Source organism: Sus scrofa, unplaced genomic scaffold (assembly GCF_000003025.6).
Source record: "Sus scrofa isolate TJ Tabasco breed Duroc unplaced genomic scaffold, Sscrofa11.1 Contig498, whole genome shotgun sequence".
NCBI lineage: Eukaryota > Metazoa > Chordata > Mammalia > Artiodactyla > Suidae > Sus > Sus scrofa.
The window spans coordinates 123872-147155 of NW_018085227.1; the positions used below are offsets into that span (position 1 = coordinate 123872).

Genomic DNA, 23284 nt, shown 5'->3' on the forward strand with positions numbered 1-23284 from the left:
TTCTAGCGATAGTATCATGTCATTAACAAACATTAAGAGTTTTACTTCCTTTCAAATTTGGATTCTTTTTATTTCTTTTTCTTCTCTGTTTACCATGACCAGGACTTCCAAAACTATGTTGAATAGTAGCGGTGAGAGCAGACATCCTTGTCTTTTTCCTGATCTTAGTGGAAGTGTTTTTAATTTTTCAACATTGAGAATGATGTTAGCTGTGGGTTTGTGTTATATGGCCTTTATTATGTTAAATTAGCCTCCCTCTATGCCCACTTTCTGGAGGGTTTTTTTTTTTTAATCAGAAATGGGTGTGTTGAATTTTGTCAAAAGATTTTTCTGTATCAATTGAGGGGATCATGTGTTTTTAAGATTTTTATTTTCTTTATTATAGTTGATTTGCAATGTTCTGTCAATTTCTGCTGTATGGTTTGTATTCTTCAGTTTGTTAATGTGGTGGATTACACTGATTTATTTGCAAATATTGAAGAATCCTTGCATCCCTGAGATAAATCCCACTTGATCATGACGTACAATCCTTTTAAGGTATTGCTAGATTTTGTTCGCTAGTATTTTGTTGAGGATTTTTATATCTATGTTCATCAGCAATATTGGCCTGTAATTTTCTTTCTTTCTTTCTTTCTTTCTTTCTTTCTTTCTTTCTTTCTTTCTTTCTTTCTTTCTTTTGTATCTTTGTCTTATTTTGGTATCAGCGTGATGGTGGTCTCATAAAGTAAGTTTGGGAGAGTTCCTTCTTTGACAGTTTTTTGGAATAGTTTCAGAAGGATAGGTGTTAACTCTTCACTAAATTTTTTATAGAATTCTCCTCAAAGCCATCTGGTTTGGGACTTTCATTTTTTTCAATTTTTTTTAAATCAGGTTCAGTTTCAGTTTAAGTACTTGTTTTGGTCCATTCATCTTTTCTATTTCATCGTCATTTAATCTTGGAAGATTGCACTTTTCTAAGAATTTGTCCATTTCTTCTAGGTTGTCCATTATATTGGCATATAGTTGCTTGTTGTAGTCTTTTATGATCTTTTGTATTTCAGTGGTGTCCACTGTAACTTCTTTTTCATTTCTAATTTTGTTGATATGAGCCCTCTCTCTTTTTTTTCTTGATGAGTTTAGCTAAGAGGTTATCACTTTTTTTGATCTTTTCCAAGAACTAGCTTTTAATTTCATTGATCTTTTTTTGGTTTGTTTCTATTTCATTTATTTCTTCTCTGATCTTTATGAATTCTTTCCTTCTGCTAACTTTGGGTTTTTACTGTTCCTCTCTCTCTCTGGTTGCTTTAGATGTAAAGTTAGGTTGTTTATTTGAGCTTTTTATTGTTTTGTTTTTTCTTGAGTTTTTGTATTGTTATAAATTTCCCTCTTATAAATGCTTTTGCTGCATCCCGGAGGTTTTGTATTGTTGTGTCTTTCTGGTCATTTGCTTACAGGTATTTTTAAATTTCCTCTTTGATTTCCTCAGCGATCCATTGGTTGTTTACTAACATGCTGTTTAGTTTCCACGTGTTTGTGTTTTTTTGCAGTTTTTTCTTGTTGTCAATTTCCAGTCATGTAGTGTTGTAGTTGGAAAAGATGCTTGGTATGATTTCAGTTTTCTTAAATTTTCTGAGGCTTGATTTGTGGCCCAGTATGTGATCTTTCCTAGAGAATGTTCTGTGTGCACATGAGAAGAATAGGTATTCTGCTGCTTTTGGGTGGAATATTCTATAAATACTTACCGAGTCCTCTGGACTAATTCATCATTGAAGGCCTGTGTTTCCTTGTTGATTTTCTGTCTGGATGATCTGTCCGTGGCTGTAAGTGGGGGTGTTCAAGTCCCTCACTATTATGGGTTATTATCAATTTCTCCTTTTAGGTTATTAGCAGTTGCTTTATATATTGAGGTGATCATATGTTGGGTGCATATATACTTACAATTATTATATCTTATTCATGGATTGATCCTTTGATCATTATATGATGTCTTCTTTGTCTCTTATAATATTCTTTATTTTAAGGTCTATTTTGTGTTTTGTTTGGACTGCTTTTTCTTATTTCTGCATGTGTCTATTGTAGTTTTTTTTTCTTTTTTTTTCATTTATTTACATATATATATATATTTTTTTTTTCTACTGTACAGCATGGTGATCCAGTTACGCATACATGTATACATTTTTTTTCTCACATTATGTATTCCATCATAAGTGACTAGACAGAGTTCCCAGTGCTACACAGCAGGATCCCATTGCTAATCCATCCTGAATGCAACATTCTGCATCTATTAACCCAAAGCTCCCAGTCCCTCCCACTCCCTCCCCTTCCCCCTTGGCAACCACATGTCTATTCTCCAAGTCCGTGATTTTCTTTTCTGTGGAAAGGTTCCTTTGTGCCATATATTAGATTCCAGATATAAGTGATATCATATGGTATTTGTCTTTCTCTTTCTGACTTACTTCACTCAGGATGAGAGTCTCTGGTACCATCCATGTTGCTGCAAATGGCATTATTTTGTTCTTTTCTATGGCTGAGTAGAATTCTGTTGTATATATATACCACATCTTCCTAATTCAGTCATCTATCAGTGGACATTTGGGTTGATTCCATGTCATGGCTATTGTGAATAGAGCTGTAATGAACATGCAGGTGCATGTGCCTTTTTTAAGCAGAATTTTGTCTGGATATATGCCCAAGAGTGGGATTGCTGGGTCATATGGTAGTTCTATGTATAGATTTCTAAGGTACCTCCTTGTCAGTTGTATCATTTGAAACTATTTTCTCCCATTCTGTAAGCTGTATTTTTGTTTTCTTTTTGGTTTCCTTTGTTGTGCAAAAACTTGTCAGTTTGATTAGGTCCCATTGGTTTATTTTTGCTTTTATTTCTGTTGCTTTGGGAGACTGACCTGAGAAAACATTCATAAGGTTGATGTCAGAGAATGTTTTGCCTATATTCTCTTCCAGGAGTTTGATGGTGTTTTGTCTTTTATTTAAGTCTTTCAGCCATTTTGAGTTTATTTTCATGCATGTTGTGAGGGTATGTTCTAGTTTTATTGATTTGCATGCAGCTGTCCAGGTTTCCCAGCAATACTTGCTGAAAAGACTGTCTTTTTCCCATTTTATCTTCTTGTCTCCTTTGTCAAAGATTAATTTACCAAAGGTGTCTGGGTTTATTTCTGCATTCTCTGTTCTGTTCCACTGGTCTGTCTGTCTGTTTTGGTACCAGTACTACACTGTCTTGATGACTGTGGCTTTGTAATATTGCCGGAAGTCTGGAAGGGACATGACTCCTGCTTGGTTTTTGTTCTTCAGAATTGCTTTGGCAATTCTGGGTCTTTTGTGGTTCCATATAAATTTTTGGATTTTTTATTCTATTTCTGTGAAAATTGTCCTGGGTAATTTGATAGGGATTGCATTGAATCTGTAGATTGCTTTGGCTAGTATGGCCATGTTTATGATATTAATTTTTCCAACCCAGGAGCATGGAATATCTTTCCATTTCTTTACATCTTCTTTAATTTCCTTGATTAATGTTTTACAGTTCTCGGCATATAAGTCCTTTACCTCCTTGTTCAGGTGTATTCCCAGGTATTTGATATTTTGGGGTGCAATTTTAAAAGGTATTGTATTTTTGTATTCCTTTTCTAATATGTCATCGTTAGTATACAGAAATGTGACTGATTTCTGAATGTTAATCTTATATCCTGCTACTTTGCTGAATTTGTTGTTCAGTTCAAGTAGTTTTTGGGTTGAGTCCTTAGGGTTTTCTATATATAGTATCACATCATCTGCATACAGTGACACTTTTACCTCTTCCCTTCCTATCTGGATGCCTTTTATGTCTTTTGTTTGTCTGATTGCTGTTGCTAGGACTTCCAATATTTTGTTGAATGGCAGTGGTGAGAGTAGGCATCCCTGTCTTGTTCCAGAGTTTAGTGGGAAGGCTTTCGGCTTTTCTCCATTGAGTATTGCATTTGCTGTGGGTCTGTCATAAATGGCTATTATTGTGTTCAGGAATGTTCCCTCTATACCCACTTTGGTAAGAGTTTTTATCATGAAGGGATGTTGGACCTTGTCAAATGCTTTTTCTGCATCTATTGAAAAGAAAAGTCAAAAACCACATGATCATCTCAATATTGTAGGTGTTTGGTTTGCAGTTAACATGAAGTTTGCTATAGGAGTCTATATATATACATAAGATTGCTTTAAGTTGTTGGTCTACTTAATTCCAAGTTCATCTCCACTATCATACATTCCTCTTCTCAAAATTTATTGGTTTGGAGTTCCCGTCATGGCGCAATCGTTAACAAATCTGACTAGTAACCATGAGATTGTGGGTTCGATCCCTGGCCTTGCTCGGTGGGTTAACAATCTGGCGTTGCCATGAGCTGTGGTGTAGGCTGCAGACGCAGCTCGGATCTCGTGTTGCTGTGTCTCTGATGTAGCCCAGTGCCTATGGCTGCGATTCGACCCTTAGCCTGGGAACCTCCATATGCCACGAGAGCGGTCCAAGAAAATGGCAAAAAGACAAAAAAAAAAAAATTATCAGTTTGGTAGCATATTTGTGTGTGGATGATTTCCTACTTTTACTATATGTGTGCCTTTACTGGTGAGCCTTGTCATTTGCAGTTTTTTTGTTTCTAGTGGTGGCCTTTTCTTTTCCCACCTAGAGAAGTTCTTTGGTATTTGTTGTAAAGCTGGTTTAGTGGTGCCAAATTCTCTTAGCTTTTGCTCGGTTGTAAAGCTTTTGGTTTCTCCTTCAAATTTTAATGAGAGCCTTACCAGGTAGACTAATCTTGGTTGGAGGTTTTTTCCTTTCATTGCTTTAAGTATATTGTGCCACTCCCTTCTGGCCTGCAGAGTTTCTGATGAAAAATCTGCTGATAACCTTATCGGGGTTCCCTTGTATGTTATTTATTTCTTTTCCCAAGCTTTTTCAGTATTTTCTTCTTGTCTTTAATGTTGGTCAGTTTGATTACTTTCTGTCTCAGGGTGTTCCTCCTTAGGTTTATCTTATAAGTTTATTAAGCTTCTTGGATTTGAATGACTGATTCTTTCCCCATGTTAGGAAGTTTTCAGCTTTTATCTCTTTGAGTTTTTTTTCTGTCCCTTTCTCTCTCTCTTCTCCTTCTGGTACCCCTGTAATTTGGATGTTGGTGTGTTTAATGTTGTCCCAGAGTTCTCTTAGACTGTCTTCATTTATTTTCAATCTTTTTTTCTCTTTTCTTTTCCACATCAGTGATTTTCACTAGTCTGTCTTCTACCTCACTTATTTGTTCCTCTGCCTCCTATATTTTGCTGTTGGTTTCTTCTAGTGATTTTTTTTATTTTATTTCATTTGTTGTAGTTTCTATCTCTGCGGGCTTAATCCTTAAATCTTCTATTTCTTTGTTCATTGGTTCTTGTAATTTATCAATCTTTGCCTCCAGGTTGTTTCCAAGATCTTGAGTCATCTTTATAATCATTAGTCTAAAGTCTTTTTTCATGGAGGTTAGTAATCTCTATATCACTTAGCTGTTTTTCTGTTTTTTCTTTTTTCCTGTCCCCCTATCTGAGTCACAAATCTCTGCCTTTTCATTTTGTATAGATTTTTGGCACGGTCTCCTTTTTGCAGACCATAGGGTTGTAGCCTCTTGCTTCTGATGTCTGCCCCCCTTCTAAACTACTATTGATTACTTCTAATCTATTTTCATTTCCGTAATTGTATTCTTCACCTCTCTTTGGTTCTCTATTTTCAGTTCTTTGTTGAAATTCTCAAAGTGCTCCTCATCTCAGCATTTCAGTGAGCATTTTTGTGATTTTTATCTTAAACTTGTTATTAGGTAGATTGCTTATCTTTATTTTATTTGGTTTTGGTTTTGTTTTCCTGAGGTTATATCTTGTTCCTTAACTTGAGGTATATTCCTCTATCATCTAATTCCCTAATTCCCTTTGTTTATTTCTATGTGTTAGGTGAGTCAATAATATTTCCTGATCTTATAGTAATGGCCTTCTATAGGAGATGTCCTATGAGGCCCAGTAATATGCTCCTATGTGGTCACCAAAGCTATATCCTCTGGTGATTATCCCTATGTGGATTATGTATGTCCTTCTTTTTGGCAGAAATGACTACTATGGACACACAGAGAGGTCAGGCTGGGTCATTAGAAGGCAAGGCTGGCTTCCTGTTGGTTGGCCATGCAGACCAGCAGAGTTTGTGGCTGATGCTAGCCTACTGATTAGTAAGACTTTGTCCTCGTACCACTATGTGAATGACCCAAGAGGAATCAGGGCTGGTTCTAGCCCAATGGCTAGTGGGGCTGGATCCCCATGTGGCTGTCTGCATGCCCTGGGGAGGCTCAGGGCTGGCACCATCCCACTGAGGGCTGGAACCAGGTTTCTTTGTAGAAATCTGTGTTATCTGTAATGGGTTGGCACTGGTGATAGCCTCCTGGTAGTTGGGTCTTGGTCACAAGTGCTAATAAGCTCAATGGAGTATTCCAAAATAATAGCTTCCATCACCAGTTTTATGATAGTAGAACAAATTCCTCAAAGTGGCTGCTACCAGTATCTCTATCCCCAGGACAAGTCCAAGTTGCATCCTATCTCTCCAGAAGGATTTCCAAGAACAGCAAATGGATCTGACCCAGGTCCCTTTTAAATAATTTCCTCTGTACTAGGACTTGAAGCAAGTGAGGTTTTGCATGTGCTCATAAACATGAGGTCTTGTTTTCCTGAAGCACTCTAGCTCTCCAGGAAATAAGCCCTTCTGGTTTGCATAGTCAAACATACCAGGGTCTTATTTCTTGGTACAGGACTTCCAGACTGGGGAGCCTAATATGGGCCTCAGACCATGTTGCTTATTTGGGGGGGAACCTTTGTGATTGTGATACTTCTCTCATTTGTGGGTTACAAACCTGGTGATGTGTTTTCTGACTATACCACATATCCACCCCTGAAAGCTGTTTTGTGTTTTTTTTTTTTTTTTTTTTTTTTTTTTGTCTTGAGTTGTGTAAAATATTTCTTCCAGTCTTCAATTCATTCTAATAGATAGAAGCTGTGTAAGTATTTATAATTTTAGTGTGTCTGTCAGAAGAGGTAAATCTTCTTAGTCTACCACCTCGGCCACCAAATTTTTCATTCTTTTTTCTTTATATACTTTACTTTAATTATTTCACATTATCAGTATTCCAGTTCACAGACTCTTTCTTCTACCTATCAAATCTGATAGTAATTTTTTCTAATGAATTTTTCAGTTCAGTTATTTTTTTGGCTCCAGAATTTTGATTTTTTTTTATTTTTAGTCTCTTTCTCTGCTGATATTCTCATTTTGTTCATGCATTGTTTTCCTGATTTTATTTAGTTGACTTTCTGTGATCTGTTTTAACTATTGAGCCTCTTTAATTTCTCTGTCAGAAAGTTCATGGGTACAATTTCTTTAGGGTTATTTCTGGAGGTTTATATTAATGTTTTGATAGGGTTGTATTTTCTTGTTTCTGTTTATGCTCATAAATTTTGACTGGAATTTGGACAGTTGAAAAAACAGACACCTTTCCAATTTTTACGGACTTGCTCTGTAAAAGATGAGAACTATCTGAATTGGCTAGAGGTTCTAGGGATTCTCAAACCTTTCTCTGGTATCGTTCCCCCCCAGTATTTGCTTGTAAAACTGCAGCTCTAATGTGCTGCTAGCATCTGTGTTCAGTAGATTTCAAAGTGACTTTTCCCCCATTGGTGCTGCTTTATTTTTTAAATTTTAATTTTCCTTGTTTTTGACTTTTTAAATCTTTTCTTACTCTGATGCATTCTAATATTTAAATTTATTATAATTTACCTAACATTATTTTAAATTTCAGAAAAAAAGGAAAAGTATTCACTTGCATATGCTTTTATCATTTCTAAGCATTTTCTGCTACATCTATATATTATAAAATGTGGAGCCAGAATTTAATTTTTCAACATTTTCATTTAACATTTTATCTTTCCTATTTATTTGAATTAAAGATAATCTTCATCAGACTCTGAACTCTTTAAAATTTATTATGTTTGTATATATACTGTCCACTAGATCAATTAATTTGAAAAGTTCCTACTACATTTTCATTTAATTTAGCTTTAGAGGTAATTTTCATTATGGTAGATGAAATCTTACATCAAAATATTACTTTTTCAAAACACACATCTAATCTTGAGAATTTATATCAAAGGATATTTTAAAATTTCTTTCTCAAGTCACAAACTTCTAAAAGTCCTCTCCAACAATCTGACTAGGACTTGTCTAGACCACATTGAATTTGTGTATTGATTCATCTTAAATATTTATCCTTAACACTAAGAAGTCATTCCATCAAGGAGTATGGTATGACTTTCCTGTTAATCAGGTTTTCTTTCATATATTTATGTAAGGGTTCATATTTTCCTCATGATGCTTATACTATCTTTCAAAGTGTATTTCTAAATGCTTTTAAATTTACATTTTTATTAAAAATAAAATAATTTAACCATAAAAATTTACAAATTATTTTGTCTGTTAAAAGAAGATTGTATTGTCTACATGTTTTTTAACTAGCCAATTTATCAAATATTTGTGTTTTAATTTATTCTCATACTTTTTTCATTTATAATGATTTTTATTTTTTCCATTATAGCTGGTTTACAGTGTTCTGTCAATTTTCTATGGTACAGCAAGATGTCCCCATTTACCCATACATGTATACATTCTTTTTTCTCACATTATCATGCTTCATCATAAGTGACTAGACATAGTTCCCAGTGCTATACAGCAGGATCTCATTGCTTATTCATTCCAAAGGCAATAGTTTGCATCTACTAACCCCAGACTCCCAGTCTATCCCTGTCCCTCCCCTTCCCCCTTCACAACCACAAGTCTGTTCTCCAAATCCATGCATTTCTTTTCTGTGGAAAAGTTCATTTGTGCTGTATACTAGATTCCAGATATAAGTGATATCATATGGTATTTGTCTTTCTCTCTTTGACCTACTTCACTAGTATGGATTCTCTTATTCTTGACAGTCAATGATTTCTTAGCCAGCAATTAAAATTTCTCTCTTTTTTTTCTAACATTCATACCTATATATTATTTTCTATGTCTCATTTCATTGGTGTGGATAAGGATGGTGATGGTGATTATTTCAGTTTGCTTTTCCCAAATTATATTGTCATAAATTTACCTGTAAATGTTAATAACTTAAAACAGCTTGTTTTTTTCTTACTCATATAGACCTGCTGCCCCATGCTTGGCCCTTTATGTCTTCCGCATTCTTGCATTTAGGTTAAAAAAAAACTTTTTATGGCACAGGAAAATGTGCTGTGGTGCATTGTATAATGCTTCTTAAAGATTATTTAGACATGCCATATGTAAATTTGTTCAGTTGGCAAACGAAGTTATATTACCTAGCCTAAATTTGTGAGACATGGAAATATAATCCTTTAGTAAAAAGGGGAATGAATCACTTGGGGTAGTAATGCTATCATATGACCACTTTTTGTCTTTGGTTTTAATTAGCATGCTTTGTGTTTTAATACAAAAGTGTGATTTAGCCTAGTATTTATTTATTTTTTTTATTTTTTGCTTTTTAGGGCTGCACCCACAGCATATGGAAGTTCCCAGGCTAATAGTCAGATCAGAGCTATACCTTCTGGCCTATGCCATGGCCACAGCAATACAGGATCTGAACCGTCTCTGCAACCTATACAACAGCTTATGGCAACACTGGATCCTTAACGCACTGAATGAGGCCAGGGATTGAACCCACATCCTCATGGATACTAGTTGGATTCACTTCCACTGAGCCACAATGGGAACTCCTGGCCAATTATTTCTGATGAAAAGATTCTTTACCAAATTAAAGTAAATCTTTTCTATTTCTGATTTATTTTGTCAAAAGTGGATTTCAGTTTTATTACTGCTACTTCTACATCTATCAAGACATTCCTCTATGTCTTCTATTAAAATAATGTTATCTTTATATATTATATTCACATATAATGGATAATTCTTAAATCAAGGAATACATCATACTTGACATTCCTTGATTCTATTATTTTCAAATATTCTATTATGTGCAATTATTCTACTCTAGAATGTGCCTTAATATTATACTTAGAATCTTTCTAACTCTGGTTATCACAACTAAGGGCTCAATAATTAGGCATTATGTAAAATATTGTATATATGTATAGTACTAATGCTAATGGAACCATTAAAATATATTACCAAAGGGGCTAACTACATAAGGAATTTTTATAAATTCCTTTCTTGTTTAAAAATAATTTACTCTGACCTAAATATGCATCTCACAATGTGGTAGTGTCAGTGAGCTTGGGATGGGTCACACAATGTAGAATTAACATGTGGAGAGGTGTCTTTAATACAGTTAAGTATATGGGCTCCTCATCTTTATATTAACTTTATCGCAGAGACTTTTCTTCAAACATGGAACCAAGTCTCACTGCCAGAGTCACAACTTTCCCTTTATCACTAGAGATAAATTTACTTTCAAGCTAAAACAGCAGTTTTATCACTAAAGTTAAATTTACCACTGGAGATAAATTTACTTTCAAGCTGAAACAGCAGTTTTTCTACCAAAATTATTTTACTTGTTTCTATCCCTCCTCCTTATTCAAAAAGAAAAATCTTTGAATTAGAATTTTTAAAATGTAAGAATCTGAAATATCTTTCATCAAGCTGGGTTAAGAGCAAAATAAGAAATCAGGTTCAATAAGACTACTATGTTATAAATTCCCTCAAGAGAGAATCACTTCCCGAAGACGGCCTTTACAGAAGATGGAAGGGAACAGTATTTAAATTCTTCATTCAGTTCTCTCTGGACCACGAGACCATGATTCTCTTTGCCACTGTTACATTGCTTTTATACTTTATATAGAAAGAGAAAGCTACAGAGGGCAAACCTGAAGAGGGCCCATGACTGTTTTCTTAATCCCATAATGTTCTTGCTCCTAAAAGTCTCCTCAGCAATTCATATGAATTCACACAATAATGTATGAATTATTTTTATTTGGTTGTTCTGAAATCTGAGAAAACAGTTATACTGGGTTTTTTTGTTTGTTTGTTTTTGTTCTCTGATGTTGAAAATGGCATTCAATCATAGAGAATTCTCTGATACTCAACTTGTAACTTCAGGTAAGGTAAAGCTCACAGGACTCTGTACTCCCCTATTTCTTCCTTCCATTCTTCTCTAGTTTTACACTCTTATCATTCAATATGAGAGTGATAAAAGTATTCCATCTGAAGAATCATAAACAGGGTTTTATGTGAAAGCTTTTTTTACTCTTATAGGGTTTTTCCAGCTTCTCCTTTTTTTCGCATATGTATATATGAAAAAAGTTCTGATCCTAAATCAGGGAAAATTCTGGAATATGAATGTACACCTTCCTTGAGTGAAGACTCAAATGTTATATTGCCTATCCCTTGTTACTTTTAACAGGTAGCAGGCAAGGATTTTAATTTGAAGTTGAGACTGCAAAATTTGATAACATTCTCTGTGAGCATAAACGAATTTGAAAGATTTTCATAAGTGACACTTATTTCACTTTAATATGTATTTTCAAGAATGCATTTTTACTGAAGGGAAGAAGTGAAATAGAAAATCTATTTTTTTTCATTTTCATATTGACTTATAATCTATTCAAAACTAAACATAGGACTGTTTTCCATAACCTAACACAATAAAACCAAAACAAATTAAATCGTATAAAGTATTTGAATCTGTTGAGATGGTCTTCAGTTCAGCCTGATGTATTTCACACCAATAGAACAAAGAGTATTCATATCACTATCATTTATATCTTTGTATGTCACAAACACTGAGTTATGTTGGCTGTATTTATTCATTATCATTAATTCAGTGCTTGACCTAGACTGTAGGTGCTTGTACACATTTGCTTATTGTCAACACAACTCACTTTGTAGTGAGACCCAGGAAATCAGGAAAGTTGTCTGTTTACTTTGTATTTGTTATATCCAGAATAGGAATATAAACTGGAAAATCATGGACATATCTCTGTATGAGTCATAGTACTTTGTTATTTACAGACATGGAGAGTGATGTGACCCTAAGCAAGTCATAGACACTACTGAGTAATGTTTTTTAAGGCCACTTCTAATATGGAAATTTGTTGTTCTTTTGCAGCTTTGAAAACAAATAAATGTTCCCATTTAAAGAACTGCTCTAGCTCTGTGAGTAAATTCATCCTTTTAGGCTTCCCTTATACCTGGGGAATTCAGATCCTCCTCTTTTCCATCTTTTCTGGGATATACATCTTGACACTCATTGGAAACCGGTGCATAATCTGTGCTGTGAGGTGGGACCCTCAGCTTCAAACTCCAATGTACATCCTGCTGGCCAGTTTTTCCTTCCTGGAGATCTGGTTTATCACTTCCACTGTCCCTAATATGCTAGCCAACATTCTCTCTGAGACCAAGATCATCTCTTTCTCTGGCTGCTTCCTGCAGTTCTATTTCTTCTTCTCCCTGGGCACCACGGAGACCTTCTTTTTGTCTGTCATGGCCTTTGACAGGTACCTTGCTATCTGCAGGCCCCTACACTACCCCACTGTCATGACAATTCAACGCTGCATCAGAATGGGAACTTGCTGCTGTGCGTGTGGCTTCTTGTACTTCCCCTTGCCTATTTACCTAATCTCTCAGCTCCCATTTTGTTGTCTCAATAAGATTGATCAGTTCATATGTGACCCAGGACCCCTTATACAGCTGTTGTGTGTGGCAGCTCCTGCCATCGAGATCATCTGTGCCATTTACAACTCTGTCCTCATTTTCTCCACCTTAATCTTCATTACCAGCTCCTACACTCTAGTGATCAGGGCTGTGCTGAGGGTCCCCTCAGCAGAAGAATGGTGTAAGACTTTCTCTACCTGCAGCTCTCATCTGGCTGCGGTGTCGCTATTCTATGGCTCTCTTATGGTTGTGTATGTGATCCCAACAGCAGGCAGTGCAGCAGGGAAGCAAAAATATGTGACTGTTCTATTCTGTGTTAACTCCATTAGTCAACCCCTTGATCTATAGTCTCCGAAATAACGAGATGAAGAAGGCTCTGAGAAAATTATTTAGGACTGTAAGATTTAGTCAAACGCCAGGAAGAAATCTCTGAAAAACTTGTGTTCACATCAGAAACAATGTATGGGAAATAAATAATTATTGATATTCAATTGTATTAACTGAAATAGAAAATTATTTTTTGGTGGGAGGATGAACATAGTCAATGTAATAAAATATTTAAAATCTATGTTCATTTTTTATTATTAGAAAAAATACATTAAGAATTTTATAAAGTCAAAAATAATAAAAAAAATGACCAGTCATCTGCTGCAATTTTGATTGAATATGGTCAATATTTTGGGCCTTTATCACACACACCCATATATACAATCTATCCTATATTTAAACTTATTACTAAAATATTTTCAAGTGAGTCAGTAGTTATGCATGCTAACATTACAAAGCATCATTTAAATGTTAATTCTTGTGTCAATGTTAAAAACATGACAAGATGTATTCACTTTCTAATGAAAATTGGCTTATCATAATTGTCTTTCTTCTTACTTTCTCACCAAGATTTAGTGAAAATAATCTATAATATTTAAATCCAGATGATATCTATTAACTTTTTTTCATTTATATGTTCACTTTTAAGAATTATTTTTGAAAAGAGCTCTCTCTATTAAGGAAGAACCATGCATTGCCTTTTCCATGCAATTTTTGCCTGCTGTAGGTTCACATGTGAGGGCCAGTGACCCCCAGGTACTGCAACAGTAGAATTTGTTAGATGTGCTCTGTCAGCTATTTCCAGGACACTGGTACATTGTACTCCCAAGCAGAATTTTCTTCATCCCACAAAGAAACCTTGTACCCAGTAACAATCACTCCCCACCTTCCTTTCTCTCAAGTCCTGGCAACAACTTTCCATTTCTGTATATTTGCCTATTCTGGACATCACAGTAATTGAATTATGTGATATGTTGCCTTTTACAACTGGCTTCTTTCATTTAGCATAATGTTCATTTATGTTGTAGTATGTATCAGTGCTTTATTCCTCTGTATAGCTATATAACATTCCATTGTATAGATATACTGCTTTTGTTTATCCTTTCATCTATTGATGGATATTTGAGTTGTTTCGATTTTGTGGCTATTATGAGTAATGCTGTTGTGAACAGTTACAAACAAGTTTTTTATATGAACATATTTTCACTTCTCTAGGGTATATCCCTGGGAGAGGAATTGCTAAGTCATATGTTAACTCTATATTTAACATTCTGAGGAATTGTCAGACTGTTTCCCAAAAAGGCTGCACAATTTTTCTATCACATCAGCAATGTATGTAATGTGGATTTCAATTTTCTGTGTATCCTTACTGACACTTGTTATTTTCTATTTACTTCAGCCATCCTAGTAGGCATAAAGTGGTATCTTATTGTGGTTTTCATTGGCATTTTCCTCAGTGGCTATTGATTTTTACCTTTTTTCATGTGCTTATTGACCATTTGTATGTCTTCATTAGAGAAACATCTATTCAAATAATTTGATCATTTTTAAATTGTTATTTGTTTTTTTATTGGTGAGTTGTAGAAGGTATAAATATTTTAGGTATTATTTCTTTATCATATATACAATTTGCAAATATTTTCTTCCAATCTATAGGTTTTTTTTACTTTCTGAATATGTCCTCTGAAGTTTTGAATTTTTATGAAGTCCAACTTATTAAAATTTTACTCTTTTTAAATTTAAATATAGTTTACTTAAAATAGTATGTTAATTTCAGCAGTACTATATAGTGACTTGTCATTTACACGCACTACAAAATGGTCAACACAATATATCTAGTAACCACCTCTGTTTTTCTTTTGCAGGGTTGCTTTGGCTATTCAGGACTTTTGTGTTTCCATACAAATTTTAAAAATTTTGTTTCTAGTTCTGTGGAAAATGCCACTGGTGATTTGATAGGGATTGCAATGAATCTATAATTGCCTGGGGGAGTATAGTCATTTTGACAATATTTAGTCTTACAATCAAAGATTCAGGTGTATCTTTCCATCTGTTTGTGTCATTTTTTATTTCTTTCATCACTATCTTGAAGTTTTTCAGAGTACAGTTTTTTTGTCTCCTTAGGTGGGTTTAGTCCTAGGTATTGTATTCTTTTTGATGGGATAGTAAATGGGATTGTTTCCTTAGTTTCCCTTTCTGGTCTTTCAGAGAAATGCAGGAGATTTCTGTGTATTAATTTTATACTTGCAGCTTTACTGAACTCATTAATGAACTCCAGTGGTTTCCTGATAGCATCTTTAGGATTTTCTGTGTATAGTATCATGTCATCTGCAAACAGTGACAGTTTTACTTCTTCGTTTCTAATTTGGATTCCTTTCATTTATTTTTTTCTTCTCTACCATGGCTAGGACTTCCAAGCTATGTTGAATTAAAGTGGTAAGAGTGGACAATCTTGTTTTGTTTCTGATCATAGAGGAAATGCTTTCAACTTTCACCACTGTTATGATGTTACCTCTAGGCGTATCATATGCGGCCTTTATTAAGTTGAGGTATATTCCCTCTATACCGACTTTGTGGAGGGGTTTTATTATAAGTAGGTTCTAAATTTTGTCAAAAACTTTTCTTGTATATATTGAGATGATCATGATTTTTATTCTTCAATTTTCTTTTTTTTGTGTGTGTTTTTCAGGGCCACACCTGCAGCATATGGAGGTTCCAAGGCTAGGGGTCTAATCAGAGCTATTGCAGACAGCCTACGCCAGAGCCACAGCACTGCCAGATCCAAGCCACATCTGTGACCTACACCACAGCTCATGGCAATGCCAGATCCTTAACCCACTGAGTGAGGCCACGGATTGAACCTACAACCTCATGGCACTTAGTCGACTTCATTTCCACTGTGCCACAACGGGAACTCCCTTATTTGTCAATTTTCTAATGTGGCATATCATGTTTATTTGTGAATGTTAAACAATCTTGCATCTTTGGGATCAGTCTTAATAGATTATGATATATGATGATTTTAATGTGTTTTTGAATTTTGTTTGCTAATATTTTATTGAGGACTTTTGTATCTGTGTACATCAGTGATATTGGATATATATATTTTTAATAATGTCTCTGGTTTGGGCCTTCTAGAATGAGTTTTAAAGTTTTACTTTTTCTTCACTTTTTTGAAATATTGTGGGAATTATAAGAGTTAACACTTCCTTAAATTTTTGGTAGAATACAACTATGCAGCCATCTGGTCCTAGGTTTTTGTGGAGATATTTTTAATCAATGCCTCAAGTCTATTTACTGTTAACTAAGTTTGTTGATATTTTATATTTTTTTCCTGATTTAGTCTTTGGAGTTTGTACATTTTTAGGAATGTATCCATTTCTTCTAGTTTGTCCAATTGATTGACACATAATTGTTCATATCAATCCCTTATGATCCTTTGTTTTATGGTATTGGTTAACTTCTTTTTCATTTCTGATTTTATTTATTTGTGATTTTCCTCTTTTTCTGAATGAGTCTGACTCATGGTTTATCAGTTTTGTTTATCTTTTCAAAGAACCACCTTTCAGTTTTGATCTTTTCTATTACTTTTTCCTCTATTACATTTTTTTTTCTGTTCTGACATTATTTCCTTCCTTCTCCTAACTTTGGGTTTTGTTTACCTTTTTCTGATTTCTTTAGTATAAGGCTAGATTGTTTATTTGAGACTTTTCATGTTTCCTTAAGTATGCTCTATCACCATAAATGTTTCTCTTAGAACTTCTTTTGCTACATCTGTTAGGTGTGCTGTATCACTATAAACTTTTAGGTATGCTGTATTACTGTAAACTTTTCTCTTAGAACTGCTTTTGCTATGTCCCATAGATTTTTGTATTGCTATGTTTCCAATTTCATTTGTCTCTAGGTAGTTTTTCATTTTCTTTTTATGTCCTTCAGTTACCCCGGTGGTTGTTCAGTAGCATGTGGTTTGGGCTCCATGTGTTTGCGGGTTTTGCAGGGTTTTTTCCTTGTAGTTGATTTCTACTTTCATAAGTTGTGGTCAGAAAAGATGCTTGATGTGAATATCCAATATTCTTACATTTTTTTGAGACTTGTTTTTTAGCTTAGCATGTGATATACCCAGGATAATGTTCCATGCACACTTGAAAAAACATGTATATTCTTCTAGTTTTGGATAAAACCTTCTATGTATATCTTTTAAGCTGAATTTATCTAATATGTCATTTAAGACAAGTGTTTCCTTATTGGTTTTCCATCTGGATGGCTTCCTCATTGATACAAACTGTGGTGTTAAGATTCTCTGCTGTTGTGGGTTTATTTTCTCTTTTTTATTTGTTAATATTTGCCTAATATTTTTAGGTATTCTTATGTTAGGTGCCTGTATTTATAATTGTTATATCTTTTTGGATTGTTCCCTTTGTCATTACATAATGTCTTTTTTGTCTCTTGTTATGAGTCTTTGTTTTAAAGTCTGATTTTTTTTCTGATAAAAGTTTTGATATTCCAGCTTTCTTTTTGTTTCTTTTCACATGGAATAACTTTTTTTAGCCCCTTACTTCAGTTTGTGTGTATATTTAGATCTGGAGTGAGTCTCTCTAGGTAGGAAAGAGTCTCTTTAGATAGGTCTTATTTTTCCTTATCCATTTCCTTTATCCATGTCTTTTGGCTGGAGCATTTAGTATATTTACATCTGAACTAATTATTGATAGATGTGTATTTATAGCCATTTTTAAAAATTGTTTGGGGATTGTTTTTATGGTTCTTTCTCATTCCTTTCTTCTTATTTTGCTCTCTTTCCTTGTGATGCAATAATGGTTTTTAGACTTATGTTTGGATTCCTTTCCGTGTGTGTGTGTTTGTGCACACATACATATCTATTATAAATTTTTGGTTTGTGGTTACCATGTGGTTCATATATAACAACACTTTACTTCTATACACATTATTTTGAGTTGATTTGCTCTTAAGTTTGCTTGCATTCTAACAGCCCTGGCTTTTTACTCTCCCATATCCATGTTTTATGTTTTAGACATCACACTTTCCATGTTTTTATGTTGTATATCTCTTAACTACTTGTTGTGGCTATAGATGATTTTTACTACTTTTGTTTTTTAATCTTCTTAATAATTTTATAAATATTGATCTGTTTCCTTAACTGTATGTTTGTAATTAGCAAAGAGAATTTTCCTTTCATAATATTCTTATTTCTATTTGCGGCTTTTTATTTTCTGTTTAGAGTAGTCCCCGTAACATTTTTTTTTTTTTTAAGAGCTGTACCTGCAGCGTATGGAGATTCCCAGGCTAGGGCTCAAATCAGAGCTGCAGCTGCCGGTCTATGGCATAACCACAGCAACACTAGATCCAGGTCGCTTCTTCAGCCTAAGCCACATCTCAATGCAACACAGGATTTTTAACCCTCCCAGGGGGGCAGAGATCAAACTCACATCCTCATGGATACTAGTCGGGTTCATTACCACTGAGGCACGATGGAAACTCCTCCTTAATGTTTTTTGCAAGGCCGGTTAATGATGAAGAAATCTTTCAGCCTTTTCTTGACAAAACACTTTATCTCTTTTTCAAATCTGCATAAGAACCTTGCTAAATAGAATATTTTTGACTGTAGGATTTTTCCTTACACTTTTACTCTTCTCATGAGTTTACTGAGGATATTTATACTTATTACCATGTACTCTTTTCTTACTACCATGAACTTTTTTTTTTTTTTTTTGCAATTTTTAGGGCTTTACATCCAGCATTTGTAAGATCCCAGGCTAAGGGTTGAATTGCTGGCCTACACCACAGCCACAGCAATGCCAGATCCAAGTTGCAACTCCCCTAAAGCTCAGAGCAATGCAGGACACTTAATCCACTGAGCAAAGTCAGGGATCAAACCCACATCGTCGTGGATACTAGTCAGGTTTGTTACTACTGAGCCACAATGGAACCCCACCATGAACTCTTAATTGGATAGATTGCTTATCTTTGCTTTTTTTAGTTATCTTTCTGAGATGTTAAGTATTTAGCACAGGACTTAGAACAGTACCTGATGCATGTTTAGCTCTATGTGAGTACTGTCGTGATGACTGCAGTCATCAAAGTAAAACCTACCCTGTAGAAGTCTAAATTCCAGGGCCAACAGATTTTTTTATAATATTCAAATTCTTCCTCTACTTTGTGTGGTCTTAATTCCTGGTTTGTTTTATATCTGTACACATTTCTGTGTTTTTATTTTTCTTACTTTTTACAGTTGAATGTACAATAATCCCTTATATTAGTTGACCTGTATTCTTGCTGTATGACTTACTATGCAGAGAACTCCAGTACTGTCTTAAGTCTAAGTCTTCATTTTTTAAGATTTTTTCCATATTTTGAGTAGGAAAGAGGTATGAAAAAATAAGCAGAGAATCACATTTTCTGCACAGTTCATATCTTATTCCACCCTAGGTAGCAGTACATTCTAAAAGTGTGCAATTCTGGGCTTACAATAACCCCCCCAAAAAAACATAAGACCAACTTAAACATAAATTCACTCCCACTTTCTAATTGTATAAAATTGCTCAATATCTTTACCCTTTCCTAAATTTACTTTTATTATGTATAAAATGAGCAGAACAAATATCTCATAGACATATTTTAAAGCTTAAAAGACATGTAAAATTCTTATCACATTTCTTATTGTACAGCATCAATTAAGTTGCAGTTAGTACTCTTAGCACAATGATATATCATTGGTTTTTACATAAAAGTTGAACAGTGTGCAAAAGTAATGTAGAATTATTAGTCTTGTATTGTTGTAAAAAGCTTGAGTACATCAAAATACTTGGATATTCGTGCACATTTGTTTTCATTTTCATCTTGTTATGTCCATAATAAATTGATTTCTTTCCCTTTGGCTCAGAAATTTAAAAAAAAAATTCAGTAATAGTAATTATAGAATCCCATTAGGTAACTCTAAAAAGATTAGAAAAAACTCAGTATTATAACATATTGTGAAATCAGAACACAGTATAAAATATAGGAGGAGCCTTGAGTACAATAAAAGAGGAAAAGGCCAAATTACCTATAGTGGGGAAGCCTAGAAAAATATTGATTTGTAGGTGATCATGGAAGGGTAAGTTCATGAGTATCCTAAAGGCCTTGAAATAGGATTCTGTCATTTTCTGGATATTAGTAGTCAATATAAAAATAAGATGTTAACTAAGTAAAAAAGTGCATGTAGAAAAATAATAGTTTGTATCAGGTATCAGTATGAAAAGCTGCCATATCTGAGAAGGTAGAAATCATGGAGACCTGGGAAGGAAAGAGTATTTTATCTAAGATACTAACTCTCATCATTGTGCCTACAAGTGGTAGGGTATTGTAATACACCCCTGAAATTCCCCAGATTATTTCAACAATATTAAGTGGAAATTAACATAACCAAGTACAGATTATACTGATGAATAAATTTATTCCATGAGTTGTTTCCCATAAATAACATATATTAAGCAGCCACCTTGAATAAAGATTTGTGAAAGTATTGACTATAAATACCTTCTTCTGGATAACCATGCCATTTTATATCTCATAAATTAACAACAATCAGGAGTTCCTGTCAAGGCACAGTGGAAATGAATCTGACTAGGAACCATGAGGTTGTGGGTTCAATCCCTGGCCTTGCTCAGTGGGTTAAGGACCTTGTGTTGCAGTGAGCTGTGGTGTAAGTTGCAGATCTGGCTCAGATCTGGCATTGCTATGGCTCTGGCATAGGTTGCCAGGTACAGCTGAAATTAGACCCCTAGTCTTGGAACCTCCATATGCCGTGGATGTGGCCCTAAAATGACAAAAGACAAAAAATAAAAAAAAGAAGTAAATTAACAACAATCATAGAATAGCTCCTTATGTGCTGTCAGTTATATAGTACAGTGAGAATTACATTCTTAACTAGGTATATCATACATTAGGTATGTAAATAGATGTATTATTTCTATGACTTAGAAATATATACCTATTATTATTCCAAAACTGGCATCTGAGCAGAACTGTTTTGAGAGGGGAGGGGTACAATGTAATTACCACTTATAAGTAAGTTTCATTCTCAGTGTTTTGAAGCCTGAATCTTTAAAAGTTTTGAATACAAAATAGGACATAAAAAAGAAAGAAAAGCACCCATTGGAGGGAAAAATATGAAAATCAGTGAAATTCATTCATTTTTGTCATTGTTATTCTTCAATTCAAGCTAATCCCTCTCACTGGTCAAAATTATTTGCTTTAACATCACAGACTTCATTTGTAAATATCTAGAGATAAAGCTATAGTGGTAACAGTCCTATAAATTTACTTCATTTCTAGGAAAGGGATATTTCTTATAACTGCAGAAACCTGGCCAGACTTCAGATACCGACTCTTCAGTTTTGCCATAGCTGCCTTCACTTCTTTGGTCCTTAGAGTGTAGATAACAGGGTTTAAAATGGGAGTAAAGATGGTGTAGAACACAGCAAGGACTTTGTCAACCGAATAACCACTGAAGGGCCACACATAGATGAAGATGCATGGGCCAAAGAAGAGTGTGACCACGGTGATATGAGCAGTCAGTGTGGAGCGGGCCTTCGCCATGCTAGCAGAGGAGCGGTTCCTAACTGTGATGAGTATCACAGTGTAGGAGACAACCAATAGGAGGAAGGAACTCAAAGAAAGAAAGCCACTGTCTGCAACTATTAGTAGGCTGATAACGTAAGTGTCTGTGCAGGCCAGCTTGGTCACTAGAGGGAGGTCACAGAAAAAACTGTCCACTTGATTAGGACCACAGAAAGGCAAGTTCACAGTAAATGCCAGCTGGCTGGTAGTATGGATGAGGCCCACACCCCATGGAATGAGGACCAGAGTAATACACACACGGCGGCTCATGATTGTCGTATAGTGGAGAGGTTTGCATATAGCAACATAATGTCATAGGCCATGGATACAAGGATCACCATTTCACCACCAGCAAATAGATGAACAGAGAAAATCTGGGCCAGGCAGGCTTCAAGAGATGTAGTCTTGCACTCAGCCAGGAAGTCTGCAATCATTTTGGGGGTAGCAAAGGAGGCAACACATATGTCTATAAAAGAGAGGTTTGCAAGCAGAAAGTACATGGGAGTGTGAAGGCGGGAATCTGAGGTCACAGTGAGGATGATGAGAAAGTTGCCCAGCAGAATGGCCAGGTAGAGTAGTGAAAATATGAAAAGCAAGAAAGATTGGAGCTCCTGGGAGCCAGAGAATCCCAGCAGCACAAATTCTGTCACCCAAGAATGATTTGTCTCATTCATTGACATTTCTCCAGTTATCTAAATAGGAGAGAAATAGAAATCAATTAATGAACTAAGTTTAGTTCAATTTCCTAGTTTAGTTAGGGAGTCTAGTTTCTACTCAAATATATAGACATATACATATATATAAATATATATATAGGCATGCCGACATAGAGATAGTACTCTAGTAATCAAAATGAAAAGAACAGAGCCAGAATGAAACACTGAACCAAAAGTCCTTTAGAAAAGGACAGTGGTGTTTGGGATGTTTCACCCCACATTGATTCACTTAGTTATATAAATTTGAAAAGTCAAATAAACTCTTTTGCAAATAAAAATTACAAAAGAATATATGAAACTTTATTTTTATATCACAGAAATTCACCATTTTAATTTGTGAAGATAAAAATCTGTATTTTTTCCTTCATTAAGTGTAAGAACTCTTAACAAAAGAAAAAAAATGTGAATTGCTATCAGGTGGAGATAGATTTTCACAAAATTAATGTGCAAAAAAATTAGACACAAAGGAGTCAATGCAGTATAACTCTATTACATGAAGTTTAAAAACAGACAGGCAAATCTTTTTTATTTGAAGCCAGGATAGTGGTTTTCCTTGATGGGAGGAAAGGGGCAGGAGGGGCATTGGAGGGGCTTTTGTATTGCTGGTAATGATCGGTTTGTTGATTCAGGTGATAGTAATTGGCTTCCTGGGCTGCCCAGACAAGAGGTGACTCTTTCTCTTTCCCTTCTTGGGTTCTGAAAACATCTTCCTGCTGTAGCACTTAAAGCTCTCTTCTCACTGCTAGTAAAATAGTTTTTGACATTGGCTTCTTCAGAAACTGTCTTTCACAGTTCAGCATTAAATCAAAGATGATTATATATTTTATATAACAAGATTTTCTGAAGAAATGAGTGTTTAATTACATCTTTTCAGTTTTTCCCCTTATACTAAGTGGCCATGAGTATAACAAGAAAATTTAGGTCTCATGTTTGCTCCAAAGGAAAAGCTATG

At 34.7% G+C, this 23284-nt stretch overlaps 1 protein-coding gene and 1 pseudogene across 1 annotated transcript; one reads left to right on the forward strand and one right to left on the reverse strand.

Moving 5' to 3' along the window:
- Positions 1 to 11070: 11070 nt before the first annotated feature.
- On the forward strand, positions 11071 to 13106 carry LOC100625327 (olfactory receptor 11H6-like). Its single transcript, XM_021082089.1, is given in 3 exon segments — positions 11071 to 11119; positions 12198 to 12978; positions 12980 to 13106. Coding segments are annotated over 3 exon segments (957 nt in total).
- An 8210-nt stretch (positions 13107 to 21316) lies between these two features.
- On the reverse strand, positions 21317 to 22290 carry LOC100625636 (annotated as a pseudogene).
- Positions 22291 to 23284: the final 994 nt, after the last annotated feature.